This window comes from Schistocerca piceifrons, chromosome 7 (genome assembly GCF_021461385.2).
Source record: "Schistocerca piceifrons isolate TAMUIC-IGC-003096 chromosome 7, iqSchPice1.1, whole genome shotgun sequence".
Lineage (NCBI taxonomy): Eukaryota > Metazoa > Arthropoda > Insecta > Orthoptera > Acrididae > Schistocerca > Schistocerca piceifrons.
Genome location: NC_060144.1, coordinates 582,244,817 through 582,260,670, shown reverse-complemented (window position 1 = coordinate 582,260,670; position 15,854 = coordinate 582,244,817). Strand labels below are relative to the sequence as shown.

General features: G+C 40.9%; 1 protein-coding gene across 2 annotated transcripts in view; it reads left to right on the top strand.

The window, feature by feature from the left end:
- The window catches only part of LOC124805137, a 167,715-nt gene that overhangs the window by 39,184 nt on the left and 112,677 nt on the right, over positions 1-15,854 (top strand). For both annotated transcript variants that reach the window (XM_047265600.1, XM_047265598.1), the window contains exon 4: positions 12,526-12,690. In XM_047265600.1, coding sequence (XP_047121556.1) covers positions 12,526-12,690 — 165 coding nt within the window. The remainder of the gene's footprint in view (positions 1-12,525; positions 12,691-15,854) is intronic.

Here is a 15,854-nt window from a genome sequence, read left to right as displayed (position 1 = left end):
CTGTTAGCTTGCTCTCTCTAGTGCATGAGATATTCATTAAAATTTTCACATGTAAGCTTCCATTGCGTCTGGAAGGAAAAAAAGAAAAGAAAAGAGAGAGAGAGAGAGAGAGAGAGAGAGAGAGAGAGAGAGAAAGTTTTCGGTCAGTCTGTATAACCGATTATGACAGTTGGACGTGGATGTGAAAAACAGAGATGTACAGGGTGAACTTAAAGTTACAAAAGATTTGTGCTTAAGAAAATATGCTAAATACAACTACACTAATGGTAGCTTAAATTGTAAAGCTATTTTTATTGATACGCTTCCACATGTATTCCTTTTGTTGCCTGTAGCATGCCTAGGTGATACTCAGTCTCTCTCGATGTTAAATGTTACAGTATTCAAGTTAGATTCTTACTTCTGTAAATAAAATGTGGAGAAAGGAGGAGTTGCCACAATTGTCAGAAACTGTTTAATTTCAAGAATAGTGGTATTAATAAATTTTGCTCAGAACAGATTTTAGAAGCTTGTGGAACAGAGGTATTATTTCATTATAAGTCCTTTATAATTGTAAGTATATACAGAGCACCTTTGGGAAACATTAACCTCTTCGTAAAAAATCTGGAAGCTCTGTTGTCCCATCTCACAGTAAAAACCAGGAAATAGTGGATGCTGGTGATTTTAATGTGGGTTTATTGAAAATGTCTGTCAGTGAACAATGACGAGGGTGGTCTGAAAAATTCCTGGAATCATCATGAGAGGTCAGCGCTAGCACAACGAGTTGTTCACATAATATTCATTGGACTGTTGCATGTAAACACGTGCCACATCAATGCTCTTGGAAGAGAGCTGTGGCGGTAACATGGCTCTGTTGTTGTTCCCCTGTAGTGATTTGTGAAGATGGAAAAAATCGAGATTCGAGCAGTGATCAAGTACTTCGTAAAGAAAGGTATGAAAGCAAAGAACATTTGTGCCAGTTTCCAGAAGACACAGAGGGATTCTGCTCCTTCATATTCAACTGTTGCCAAGTGGACAAATGAATTTAAATTTGGTCGGGTGAGCTTAGATGACGGTCTGCGCACTGGTCGGCCAAGGTGTGTTGCCACTCCAGAAATCATTGCAAAAGTGCACACAATGGTCATGGAGGACCACCAATTGAAAGTGCATGAAATTGTTCACACTTGCTGGTTGTCATCTGAAAGGGTGTAGCACATTTTAACTGAAGAATTAGAAACGACAAAATTATCTGCAAGATGGGTGCTGCGACTCTTGACGTGCACATGCACACATGTGCCGTCGCCATGGCAAAATTACACGAACTAAGGTAGAATTGTTGCCACACCCATCTTATTCACCTGATACGGCTCCGTCAGACTTCCATCTCTTCCCAAAACTGAAAATTTTTCTTGGTAGACGAACATTCACTTCAAACGAAGAATTGATAGCCAGAGTTGACAACTATTTTGCAAGCCTGGAGGAAACTCATTTTCAAGGTGGGGTCAAGGCACTGGAACATCATTGGACCAAGTGCATTAATCTACAAGCAGACTACATCGAAAAGTAAAAAAAATCTTCAGTGAAGTAAGCACTTTTTTTCTATTCCGTTCCGAGAACTTTTCAAACCACCCTCGTACTGCAATCAGGAACACTGTCATTCAATTTAATTCCTACTGTGAACTTTTCAACTAGGGTATGTAAATGCTATTGATAATATATTTTTAGACAAATCTAGGGAAAAGAAGTCATATCACTATCTCATCATGGTATGCAGCATCTTGTGTTAAATGTTGAAACTTGTCAGGATAAAAAATTTACTAAATCTGTGTACAGGAGGGTAATAAATCAGTCAAAATTTCAGAAATATGGGAGAGTACTCAAAGACATGAACTGGATAGACGTTTACAGTACTTCTGACTCAAATGGAAAATACAAAGTATTCATTTATAAAGTTACTTCTTCATTTGAAAATTGCTTTACTCTAAAGGTAATTAAAATCAAACAGAAGTCTAAAAATAAACCATGGATTACACAAGGAATAAAGGTATCATGTGGGACAAAAAGGAGACTGTATCTAATGGCTGGGAACAGCTCTGATGATGTTAGCGTTGTAACACATTACAAATAATACAGCAAAATATTGAAATACGTAATCTAGAAATCTACGCAGTTTTATTATGAGGAGAAGATAATGACATCAGACAACAAAATAAAAACTATATGGGATATAGTGAAGACAGGGATGGATGGGGCCAAAAAGGAAGAGGAACAGGTAGCTCTCAAAATAAATGAGACGTTGGTAACAATTGCATGTCCTGTTGCAAACCTCTTAGACAAATGCTTTGTTTCTGTTACTGACAACTTGGGGTTATCAGGTTCAGTAAACTGTGCAATGGAGTATCTGAGACCAGTCTTCGCAAATAACTTTGGTAAAATGGAAATGACACTCATGTCTCTCAAAGAAGTGACATCATAAAATCCTTAAAATCAAAGTATTCTAGTGGTTATGATAACATGTAAACGAAGTTAATCAAAGAGTGCTCATGTGAGTTGAGTTCTATCTTAAGTTATTTGTGTAATCAATCTCTTATCAGTGGAGCATTCCCAGACTGGCAAAAATATGTGGAAGTTAAACCTCATTACAAGAAGTGGGATAAGGAGATACCATCAAACTACTGCCCAGTTTCACTTTTACTCGCTTTTTCAAAAATATTTGAAAAGGTTGTGTTCAAGCATCTTCTCAAGCACCTGACTGCAAATAATATGTTGTACAAGTCACAGTTGGGTTTCCTTAAGGGTTCTGATATAGAGAAAATTATTTATACCTACAGTGAAAATGTCCTTAATTCATTAGATAACAAATTAGTGGCTACTGGCATTTTCTGTGATGTGTCAAAAGTCTTTGACTGTGTGTGTCACAACATTCTCTTAAGTAAATTAGAATAATATGATGTCACCTGCACTGCTGTGAAGTGGTTAGTCTTACCTAAGTAACAGGAAACAAAAGGTCTTGTTGTGAAATACCTGTACAGTAAGCAGTCTGTCTTCATCTGATTGGGAATTAATTACATGTGGTGGACCTCAAGGTTACATCTTGGATCATACTAAAATTGCATAACTATGTTCCATTCTGAAAATGTATTAATTCTGTAAATATTAGCAGTTCCACTTTACTGTAATGTATCCACATATTTTGACAATCTCCTGGCCAATGATCAAGGTTGCGATCACCATCTCTAAAGCCTCTCATATTCATGTTGTAAGAGTTTGCTTCTCAGGAACTGGTGAACTGAACACTGCATCATAATATAACCCCACAGAAAGAACATCAAGAGGGTGAATTGGCGAATTTGGAGGCCATGATGTAGGACTGTTTCTACCAATCGATCGGTCTGGAAAGATTTCATCCAAGAACTGCTGAACAAAGAACCCCCAGTGTGGCAATTCACCATCGTCTTGATACCTTGAAACACTACCCATGGTTAAACGAGAGAGAGAGAGAGAGAGAGAGAGAGAGAGAGAGAGAGAGAGAGAGAGAGAAAGGGGGGGGGGGGGAATCAGAGCACATGTAGAAGTGTGTCCATAAAAACATCGTGAGTTGAGCTACTATTTGTAAAAAAATTGCACAGACATGCAGAAGTTAATCCATAAAAACACCATGAGTTAAGCTACCATTTACCACAAATCACATAGCTATATCGAACAGAGTTCCTCACAAATAAGTTTTTGTAATCTGGGAAAGACTATGCTCAGGCTGTGTGTTAGGAATTACTAAAAGAGGCATGAAAACAAACAAATTCATTAGGAACAGACTGAGATGGAAGAAATCATTACAAGTGTAATGAAAATGAAATGGAGAGGGGCAGGACATGCAGCCAAGTGAATATATGGCAAATGGATCAAGGAAGTTCTTTGCTGGTTTCTAAGAAATGAGAAAACATTGAGGTGCTGACCTGTTGGAAAATGGGTACATAACATTACAAGACATGCAGGAGCAATATGGATCTGTGTAGGTGAAAACTGTAATTCATAGAAAACTCTATAGAAGGCCTTTATCTGGCAGTGGATGAGAAATAGCTGCTGATGACATGGATAAACAAACTGAATCCTATTAAGAAAATAAAATAGCTTAAAAGTCACTGATGTTCCAGTTTTGATTCATACAGCAAAGTTACTACCCTGAAGGATTAGACATGATCTTGTGTGCGCTACGTATCCCACATTGTTAATCCCTATACTGATTGGCCAGTATACTGAAAGTAATACGTTGAAGTGATCAGCCTTGTGGGAACAAGGAGCACATTGTTTCTCAAAGTTTACTGGGTTTGGTTTTCTTTTGGCAGTATTTGAGAATGAACGGAAAAGGATTTTGAAAATGACACCAGAAAAGAATAATAATGAGACATTGTTCATGTGACTGTGGACATATAGAGAGACAGAGACAGATGGAGGGAGTGTATGAGTGTGCATATATATGTATGAACCATAGACCTTGCTGCTGGTAGGGAGGCTTGTGCACCTCAGTGATACAGATAGCCGTACCATAGGTGCAACCACAACAGAGGGGTATCTGTTGAGAGGCCAGACAAATGTGTGGTTCCTGAAGAGGGGCAGCAGCTTTTTCAGTAGTTGCAGGGGCAATAGTCTGGATGATTCACTGGTCTGGCCTTGTAACTTTAATCAAAACGGCCTTGCTGTGCTGGTACTGCGAACAGCTGAAAGCAATGGGAAACTACAGCTGTAATTTATCCTGAGGACATGCAGCTTTACTGTATGGTTAAATGATGATGGCTTCCTCTTGGGTAAAACATTCCGGAGGTAAAAGAGTCCCCCACTCGGATCTCCGGGCGGGGACTACTCAGGAGGACATTGTTATCAGGAGAAAGAAAACTCCCATTCTACAGATCAGAACGTGCAATGTAAGATCGCTCAATTGGGTAGGTAGGTTAGAAAATTTAAAAAGGGAAATGGATAGGTTAAAATTAGATAGGGTGGGAATTAATGAAGTTCGGTGGCTGGAGGAACAAAACTTCTGATCAGGTGAATACCGGGTTATCAATACAATATCAATTAGGGATAACGCAGGAGTAGTTTTAGTAGTGAGTAAAAAAAAAATAGGAGCGCAGGTAAGCTACTACAAACAGCGTAGTGAACGCGTAATTGTAGCCAAGATAGAGGGGGGGGGGGGGGCAGGGGGGGGGGGGTTGTTTGGGGGAAGAGACCAAACAGCGAGGTCATCAGTCTCATCGGATTAGGAAAGGATGGGGAAGGAAGTCGGCCGTGCCCTTTCAAGGGAACCATCCCAGCATTTGCCTGGAGTGATTTAGGGAAATCACGGGAAACCTAAATCAGGATGGCCGGACGCAGGATTGAACCGTCGTCCTCCCGAATGCGAGTCCAGTGTGCTACCACTGCGCCACCTCGCTCGATAGCCAAGATAGACACACAGCCCATGCCTACCACAGTAGTACAAGTTTATATGCCAACTAGCTCTGCAGAAGACAAAGAGATTGAATAAATGTATGATGAGATAAAAGAAATTTTTCAGATAGTGAAGGGAGACAAAAATTTAATAGTCATGGGGGACTGGAATTCAATAGTAGGAAAGGAAGAGAAGGAAAAGATGTAGACGAATATGGAATAGGGATAAGGAATGAAAGAGGAAGTTGCATGGTAGAATTGTGCACAGAGCATAACTTAATCATAGCTAACACTTGGTTTAAAAATCATGAAAGAAGGTTGTGTACGTGGAAGATGCCTGGAGACCGTGGAAAGTTTCAGATTGATTATACAGGGTGTTACAAAAAGGTACGGCCAAACTTTCAGGAAACATTCCTCACACACAAAGAAAGAAAATATGTTATGTGGACATGTGTCCGGAAACGCTTACTTTCCATGTTAGAGCTCATTTTATTACTTCTCTTCAAATCACATTAATCATGGAATGGAAACACACAGCAACAGAACTACCAGCGTGACTTCAAACACTTTGTTACAGAAAATGTTCAAAATGCCCTCCGTTAGCAAGGATACATGCATCCACCCTCCGTCGCATGGAATCCCTGATGCGCTGATGCAGCCCTGGAGAATGGCGTATTGTATCACAGCCGTCCACAATATGAGCACGAAGAGTCTCTACATTTGGTACCAGGGTTGCATAGACAAGAGCTTTCAAATGCCCCCATAAATGAAAGTCAAGAGGGTTGAGGTCAGGAGAGTGTGGAGGCCATGGAATTGGTCCACCTCTACCAATCCATCGGTCACCGAATCTGTTGTTGAGAAGCGTACAAACACTTGGACTGAAATGTGCAGGAGCTCCATCGTGCATGAACCACATGTTGTGTCGTACTTGTAAAGGCACATGTTCTAGCAGCACAGGTAGAGTATCCCGTATGAAATCATGATAACGTGCTCCATTGAGCGTAGGTTGATGACGTGATTGCACAATTGCGTGCGGATTCTCGTCAGCCCACACATGTTGCTTGTGAAAATTTACAATTTGATCAGTTGGAATGAAGCCTCATCTGTAAAGAGAACATTTGCACTGAAATGAGGATTGACACATTGTTGGATGAACCATTCGCAGAAGTGTACCCGTGGAGGCCAATCAGCTGCTGATAGTGCCTGCACACGCTGTTCATGGTACGGAAACAACGGGTTCTCCCATAGCAATCTCCATACAGTGACGTGGACAACGCTACCTTGTACAGCAGCAACTTCTCTGACGCTGACATTAGGGTTATCGTCAACTACCCGAAGAATTGCCTCGTCCATTGCAGGTGTCCTCGTCGTTCTAGGTCTTAACCAGTCGCCAGTCATAGGCTGGAATGTTCCGTGCTCCCTCAGACGCCAATCAATTGCTTCGAACGTCTTCCTGTCGGGACACCTTCGTTCTGGAAATCTGTCTTGATACAAACATACCTCGCCACGGCTATTGCCCCATGCTAATCCATACATCAAATGGGCAACTGCCAACCCCGTATTTGTAAACATTGCACTGACTGCAAAACCACATTCGTGATGAACACTAATCTGTTGATGCTACATACTGATGTGCTTGATGCTAGTACTGTAGAGCAATGAGTCACATGTCAACACAAGCACCGAAGTCAACATTACCCTCCTTCAATTGGGCCAACTGGCGGTGAATAGAGGAAGTACAGTACATACTGATGAAACTAAAATGAGCTCTAACATGGAAATTAAGTGTTTCCAGACACATGTCCACATAACATCTTGTCTTTATTTGTGTGTGAGGAATGTTTCCTGAAAGTTTGGCCTTACCTTTTTGTAACACCCTGTATAATGGTAAGACAGAGATCTAGGAACCAGGTTTTAAATTGTAAGACATGTCCAGGGGCAGGTGTGGACTCTGGACCACAATATATTGGATATGGACCGTAGATTAAAACTGAGGAAACTGCAAAAATGTGGATAAACTGAAAGAACCAGAGGTTGTAGAGAATTTCAAAGAGAGTCTTAGGGAACGATTGACAAGAACGGGGGAAAGTAATACAGTAGAAGAAGAATGGGTGGCTTTGAAAGATGAAATTATAAAGGCAGCAGAGGATCAAGTAGGTAAAAAGAAGAGGGCTAGTAGAAATCCTTGGGCAACAGAAGAGATATTGAACTTAATTTATGAAAAGAGGAAAAATAAAAATGCAGTAAATGAAGTAGGCAAAAAGGAATACAAACGTCTTGGAAATGAGATCGACAGGAAGTGCAAAATGGCTAAGCAGGGATGGCTAGAGGCCAAATGTAAGGATGTAGAGGCTTATCTCACTAGGGATAAGATAGATACTGCCTACAGGAAAATTAAAGAGATCTTTGGAGAAAAGAGAACCACCTATATGAATATCAAGAGCTCAGATGGAGAACCAATTCTAAGCAGAGAAGGGAAAGCAGAAAGGTGGAAGGAGTACATAGAGAGTCTATACAAGGATGATGTACTTGAGTGCAATATTATGAAAATGGAAGAGGACGCAGATGAAGATGAAATGGGAGATATGATACTGCATGAAGAATTTGATAGAGCACTGAAAGACCTAAGTCGAAACAACATTCCATTAGAACTACTGATAGCCTTGGGAAAGCCAGCTATGACAAAACTCTACCATCTGGTGAGCAAAAAGTGTGAGACAGGCAAAATACCCTCAGACTTCAAGAAGAATATGATAATTCCAATCCCAATGAAAGCAAATGTTGACAGGTGTGAAAATTACCGAACTATCAATTTAATAAGTCATGGCTGCAAAATATTAACACGAATTCTTCACAGATGAATGGAAAAACTGGAAGAAGCTGACCTTGGGGAAGATCAGTTTGGATTCCGTAGAATTGTTGGAACACATGGGGTAATACTGACCCTACGACTTATCTTAGAAGAAAGATTAAGGAAAGGCAAACCTATGTTTCTAGCATTTGTAGACTTAAGAGAAAGCTTTTGACAATGGTGATTGGAATACTCTCTTTCAAATTCTAAATGTGGCAGGAATAAAATACAGGGAGCAACAGGCAATTTTCAATTTGTACAGAAACCAGATGGCAGTTATAAGAGTCGAGGGGCATGAAAGGGAAGCAGTGGTTGGGAAGGGAGTGAGACAGGGTTGTAGCCTATCCGTGATGGTATTCAATCTGTATATTGAGCTAGCAGTAAAGGAAACAAAAGAAAAATTTGGAGTAGGAATTAAAATCGAGGGAGAAGAAATAAAAACTTTGAGGTTTGCCGATGACATTGTAATTCTGTCAGAGACAGCAAAGGACCTGGAAGAGCAGTTGAATGGAATGGACAGTGTCTTGAAAGGAGGATATAAGATGAACATCAACAAAAGCAAAACGATGATAATGGAATGTAGTCGAACTAAATCGGGTGATGCTGAGGTTATTAGATTAGGAAATGAGACGCTTAAAGTAGTAGATGAGTTTTGCTATTTGGGGAGAAAAATAACTGATGATGGTTGAAGTAGAGAGGATATAAAATGTGGACTGGAAATGGCAAGGAAAGCGTTTTTGAAGAAGAGAAATTTGTTAACATCAAGTTTAGATTTAAGTGTGAGGAAGTCTTTTCTGAAAGTATGTGTATGGGGTGTAGCTGTGTATCGAAGTGAAACATGGATGATAACTTGTTTAGACAAGAAGAGAAATGTGGTGCTACAGGTGAATGCTGAAGATTAGATAGGCAGATCACGTAACTAATGAGGAGGTACCGGATAGAATTGGGGAGAAGAGAAATTTGTGTTACAACTTGACTAGAAGAACGAATTGGTTGGTAAGACATGTTCTGAGGCATCAAGGGATCACCAATTGCAATTTAGTATTGGAGGACTGTGTGGAGGGTAAAAATCGTAGAGGGAGACCAAGAGTTGAATACACTAAGCAGATTCAGAAGGATGTAGCTCGTATATATATATATATATATATATATATATATATATATATATATATATATATATATATATAAAACACAAAGATGAGGTGACTTACCGAACAAAAGCGCTGGCAGGTCGATAGACACACAAACACACACACACAAAATTCAAGCTTTCGCAACAAACTGTTGCCTCATCAGGAAAGAGGGAAGGAGAGGGAAAGACGAAAGGAAGTGGGTTTTAAGGGAGAGGGTAAGGAGTCATTCCAATCCCGGGAGCGGAAAGACTTACCTTAGGGGGAAAAAAGGACAGGTATACACTCGCACACACACACATATCCATCCACACATACAGACACAAGCAGAAAATATGTCTGCTTGTGTCTGTATGTGTGGATGGATATGTGTGTGTGTGCGAGTGTATACCTGTCCTTTTTTCCCCCTAAGGTAAGTCTTTCCGCTCCCGGGATTGGAATGACTACTTACCCTCTCCCTTAAAACCCACTTCCTTTCGTCTTTCCCTCTCCTTCCCTCTTTCCTGATGAGGCAACAGTTTGTTGCGAAAGCTTTAATGTTGTGTGTGTGTTTGTGTTTGTTTGTGTGTCTATCGACCTGCCAGCGCTTTTGTTCGGTAAGTCACCTCATCTTTGTTTTTATATATATTTTTTCCCACGTGGAATGTTTCCTTCCATTATATATATATATATATATATATATATATATATAGGCAACAGTTTGTTGCGAAAGCTTGAATTTCGTGAGTATGTTTGTGTGTCTATCGACCTGCCAGCGCTTCAGTATGGTACGTTGATAGAAACAATAACAAACACACACACACAAATTTCAAGCTTTCGCAACCCACAGTTGCTTCATCAGGAAAGAGGGAAGGAGAGGGAAAGACGAAAGGATGTGGGTTTTAAGGGAGAGGGTAAGGAGCATTGCAATCCCGGGAGCGGAAAGACTTACTCTAGGGGGAAAAAGGGACAGGTATATGCTTGCACACGCACGCACACACACACACACACACACACACACACACACACACACACATATATATCCATCCGCACATATACAGACACAAGCAGACATATGTAAAGGCAAAGAGTTCGGGCAGAGATGTCAGTCGAGGCGGAAGTACAGAGGCAAAGATGTTGTGGAATGACAGGTGAGGTATGAGCTGCTTGTGTCTGTTATGTGTGGATGTATATGTGTGTGTGTGTGCGAGTGTATACCTGTCCCTTTTTCCCCCCAAGGTAAGTCTTTCCACTACTGGGATTGGAATGACTCCTTACCCTCTCCCTTAAAACCCACATCCTTTCGTCTTTCCCTCTCCTTCCCTCTTTCCTGATGAAGCAACCGTTAGTTGCGAAAGCTTGAAATTTGTGTGTGTGTGTTTGTGTTTGTTATTGTTTCTATCATCGTACCAATGCTTTCGTTTGGTAAGTTACAGAATCTTTGTTTTTAGATATATTTTTCCCACGTGGAATGTTTCCCTGTGTGTGTGTGTGTGTGTGTGTGTGTGTGTGTGTGTGTGTGTGTGTGTGTGTGTGTGTGTGTGTGTGTGTGTATTTCATTGAGGAATTCATTTTGACATGATATTAGTGTGTTATTCTTATGTAAAAAAGTACTGTACTCCTCTCCTTTAATGAAGAGAATGACGCTAAGGTTTATAAACAGTGTAGCACTCAGAAGCAATCACCTGCCACACACCATAAAAAGAGGACACATAGAACAGCAGAACCCTAATAAATGATTTAAATGACAGAGAGGTGTTGTGCATTTAGGCCCAACAGCATCCTCATTTGTGCAACAGAACAGGTCTTTGTTACGCAATGCTCAGTCAGTGGAGAGTGTTCATAAAAAAGGGGAATTGTAACCAAGTTCCTCTATGCTTCACCGACATCATGGGGTAGAATATCGGCAAGTGAGTGCATTCGAATGGGGCAAAATGATTGGTTTCTGGGAGGTGGGTCTGTTGACCCATGACATTGCAACTGGTGCATGGCATGCTGCTTCAACAGTGAGGTGTATGTGGAACCATTGGAGAGAAGAGGGCTGTACACAGTGCTGACAGAGTACTGTATGACACAAAGTAACCGGAGTGCAAGATGACGGCCATCTTTTCTGTTTGACCATAACAGACGGAACAGCTCGATCCACAGTGTTGGTGTGACATTGTAGCACTGCAACAGCTGTGGACACGTATGCGTTGACAGTTTGTCATTGTCTTCTGCAGGCTGAACTGGTGGCTTGTATGCAGTTGTGCTGGCTTCCATTGACTGGGGCCCACAAACTCTGTCTACCACTGAGGGCTCAGGAATACCAACACTGGCATGCTGAGTGGCAAAATCTAGTGTTTTCAGATGAGTCCCACTTCAACTTGTCCTACACTACAGTGAGGGCCACATACATGTTTGACACCACCACATTGAACACAATCGGGCAGACTGTATTGTTGAGCGACATAGCATACAACTGTGAAATGTAATGGTTTGGGGTGACATCGCTTGCAATGTGCAGTTTCACCTCCTAAGACTTGAGGGCAGTCTAAACAGCTACCACTACATTAGGGACATTTTATAGCCTGAGGCACTGCCCCTCATACAAGCCATTCCACATGCCATATTTCATCTGGACAACATCCAGTTACATGTGGCAAAGAATGAGGGGTAGCACTGCTTCCCTGGCCTGCCCATTTGCATGGCATGTCACCCATTAGGTGTGTCTGGGATACGGTCGGTCGGCAACTTGTTTGTTCAGGTCCTCCTGCAGCCACAGTTGATGCCTTGTGGATGCACATACAAAACACGTGGCGCAAAATTCCCCAGCAGCATACTCAGGTGCTCTTTGACTCCATGCCACTAGTAGCTCTGATTGCAGCATGTGGTGGTGCTGCTTTGTTCTGAATTTCCACAGTAACAGTGCATATACAGGTCTGTGAAGCTAATTGTTTGTGTAGTGGCATGTCCCTAAGTGGTGGAATAATTTCATTGTGATCACATCTCTTGATCTTGGTGTCTCACTTTTTCAAAATAGTAGTGTATGTTGTTATGTTTGTTAATGATTAACAGCATATAGATACGATTAATGACATATGTGTTTCAGAAATTTATGTAATCTTTTGGCTGTGTTGTGTATCTTGTAACTTGGTATAATCTCTCATAAGTCCTATCTGTTTTCAGCTGAAGAGGTTGTCATTTAACTGGTCCTCAGAGCCACTTGAAAACAATTGTCCAAATCCTCTTCTGCAGTTGCAATTTTTATATGTCTATGTGACAAAATGGGGTATTCATTTTTCTACCCTGTTGTCATGGCTTGAAAGTTGTAAAAGTCTTCAGGAGTTATGGGTAAGTACTGCAAATATCACCATAGGTGTAACTGAAATAGGCAATTTATGTCATTGTGTACTTGTTTTATTATTACCACTTCCTTTAATTTAGTTGTATCCTGTAGCTTTTGGGAGAAAAGAAAAAACTAAACACTACCAAACAGATAATAAGTTCTTGATGTCAGTATTTCCCTTAATATTGTAGATTTATGAGACACCTAAAGGGTTCCAATGGAACATATATACAAAGTACACCCGTGGACTGTTCGAGGAAGAAATACGCTGGGAGAAGTTGAAGAATCACATCATACAAATTACAGATTACCAGATTTGTTACTTGGAAGTAATAATTTTTTATGCCAAATTAATATGCACAGTACCTGTGAGAATATTTGTCTATACTTTTAAATAAACTGCAACTGCTCATTACAGATGATACCCCTATCAGATTTTAAGTAATTGGAGTCCCACAAATATTGGCACTAGCTTCAGTACTATTTTTATCAGCAGAACATAATCACTTCAGATGTTTCAAGGTAATGCATTATTCTACACAATGTGCTTCATCTTGGTCGTGATCATCACTGAAAATAATCCATTTGCTTAGGGAGGTGTACCCTCTGGAACAGGGGCAACCAAGAATTCGATTTGCAGGCTGTGCCCTGGCACGTGAGTGCCATAGTGCTCAGCCTAGCTGCGCATTTCCTCACTGCCATGGCACACTGTCTGAGCATGAGGAGGAGGAAGAGGGGAAAACTGTGAATGCGCTGCAATTAAAAGGTAGTGCACTCACATTGTATATGACTCGGTTTTATGTTTCATATTTCTCAACAACACAGATCACACACAAAACAAACTTTGATGCAACAGTGAAAACAATCAATTTTTAACCATTTAATTAGAATGTAATTCTTATCAGCACCACTATTCTCATCTCGACCTTCACTGAATGTAATTACTCCACCAGCCCAGTTCAAAAGCAGATTTCCCAGGCCATCACATCCAGTCCTTGTATCACTGATCCTCCAAAAAATAACTTCGGAGCACACCACTGGTCACTCAGTATTGTCCTGGTCTGGAACATACTAATCAGCTACTTTGACAATCCGTGACTTCCTAAAATCAATGCCCTGCAATGAGATCCGTTGTGTCTGGGATTTTGCCTACCACACCTAGAGCAGATCTTTGTTGCCCTCCCAGTCTCCACAATATTCTTGTCATACCCTGTGCTCATTCTGCACCCATCTCCCTACCGTGTGGCTCATACTCCTGTGATGGTCCCTGCTGCAAGACTTGCCCAATACACCCTCCTACCACCACCAATACCAGCCCTGTAACTGGCAAAACATATACCGTCAAAGGGAGAGCCACCTGTGAAATGACACGTGCCATATGCTCTACAACATGACATTCGTGACTTTGGTGCCTGTTTCACCATATACGCCATCAGGATTCTTCCCCCAAACACCAGTTTCTCACAGCTCCGCAGGTGGGAACTAGCGCTACAACGTGTCCTTGCTTCTTGCCACTCACTTGGCCTTAATTTACGTCAATTTCTTCTGTCTCAGCATTTCTTCACAGTTACTGCTCCTTTCTTTACTCTGTTTAGTTTTCAACATCTTTCATTTTCTTACCTGTCTGTTTCTCGCCTTCCCCCTCCCACCTCTGTTATGTACAGTGCACTTAGATTTTTTGCTCTTATTAACTCTGTCTTGCACATTACCCCATCTTCCACCTTAAAGCTCTCACGTTTTCAAATCTTGTGCGGTACAGTTCCCAACAATCAGTCTTTCCTTCTCATCCCATCCAGTAAATCTTCCCTAACCCTCAGTTCTGGATGACCTTTCTGAAATCTACCACTTTTCTTAGATGTCTCCAGTCCTTTTCCTTCACCCCACTCTTCTTTACTCTTCAACCCTTCAGCCTGAAGAAGGAGCCACTGGTTCTGAAAGTTTTCATAATTATAACCTTCTTTCATGTGTGTGTTCTGCTGCTGCTTGGTGAGTAGATTTTTTATCAAAACAAAATTGCAGTGTTATTTAATTATTTTTGGCACACTGAAGATGTAATATAATTTTTATGTGGTACAGACGGTCAAATTTTTGGAGCAAAAACGGATGACATTAGCGGAGAGTGGTGAAACTGCATAACAAAGAGGTTCACGAACTCTGTTCAAGCCCTGACATAATCAGTATTATTAAATCACATGGGCTGCGATGGGCGGGTCACGTAGCTCGAACGGATGAGGGCAGGGCAGCGCGCAGAGTACTGGTAGGGCATTTGGAGGGAAAACGTCCTGTGGGGAGACTGAGGCGTAGATGGGAGGACAATGTGAAGGCTGATTTGAGGAACCTAGGTATTGAAGGTGAATGGAAGGAAATAGCACAAGACACGGACAGATGGCAAAAATACGTTGCTGCAGTAATGGACTCTCGAGTCCGGTATGACCAGTGAGTGAGTGTGTGTGAGTAAAGACTGTCAACATACGAATGGCCGCAGACAATTTCACAGATTTTCGCACTGGTTATCACGAAATCATGACTTATTTAGTTTCATAATCTAAAAATGGTCTTTCACTCACATATGATGATCACAATACCATAGCACTTTTGCAGCCTTATTCTGGAGATGTCGGAACTTTGCTTGAGGAAAGCAGTGTAGATATCCTGGACAGTAACATAAAAGGGTTTGTCTTTAAAATGGGAATTAACTTGCCGATCAGTTGGTTACATTTGCACATGCACAGGGGTACTTTCAACTGAAATGGCAAACGGTCTCAAAAACAGATCAAAAATAAATGTAAGATTGGCATTGTTCTCAAAATGTTTAGAAAACTATCCTTGTAATTCTTTCAAGCCCACAATGAATTATTCAGACCATGTATTTTCTTTAACACCATTGAGCTTAGGGAACTGGATGGTGATTGTGAGAATGTGTCCCTTCTTCAAGGTGATTTTCTTTTTAACCACATCAACGCAGAAGGAAGTTTGTCTCACCTTGCAGTGTCTTACCATGATCAGTGTGCAGTCTAGTCCACTTAAAACGCAAGTTCTGTAATCCATTCTGTATGTTCTCATTTTCATTTCTACATTTCTTTTTTCTTCATAAATTCAACAGTGATGAATTTTAAATTGATAAATCATTCCTGGCATACCCTTTGACTTAACCAATGTACCGTGCAGT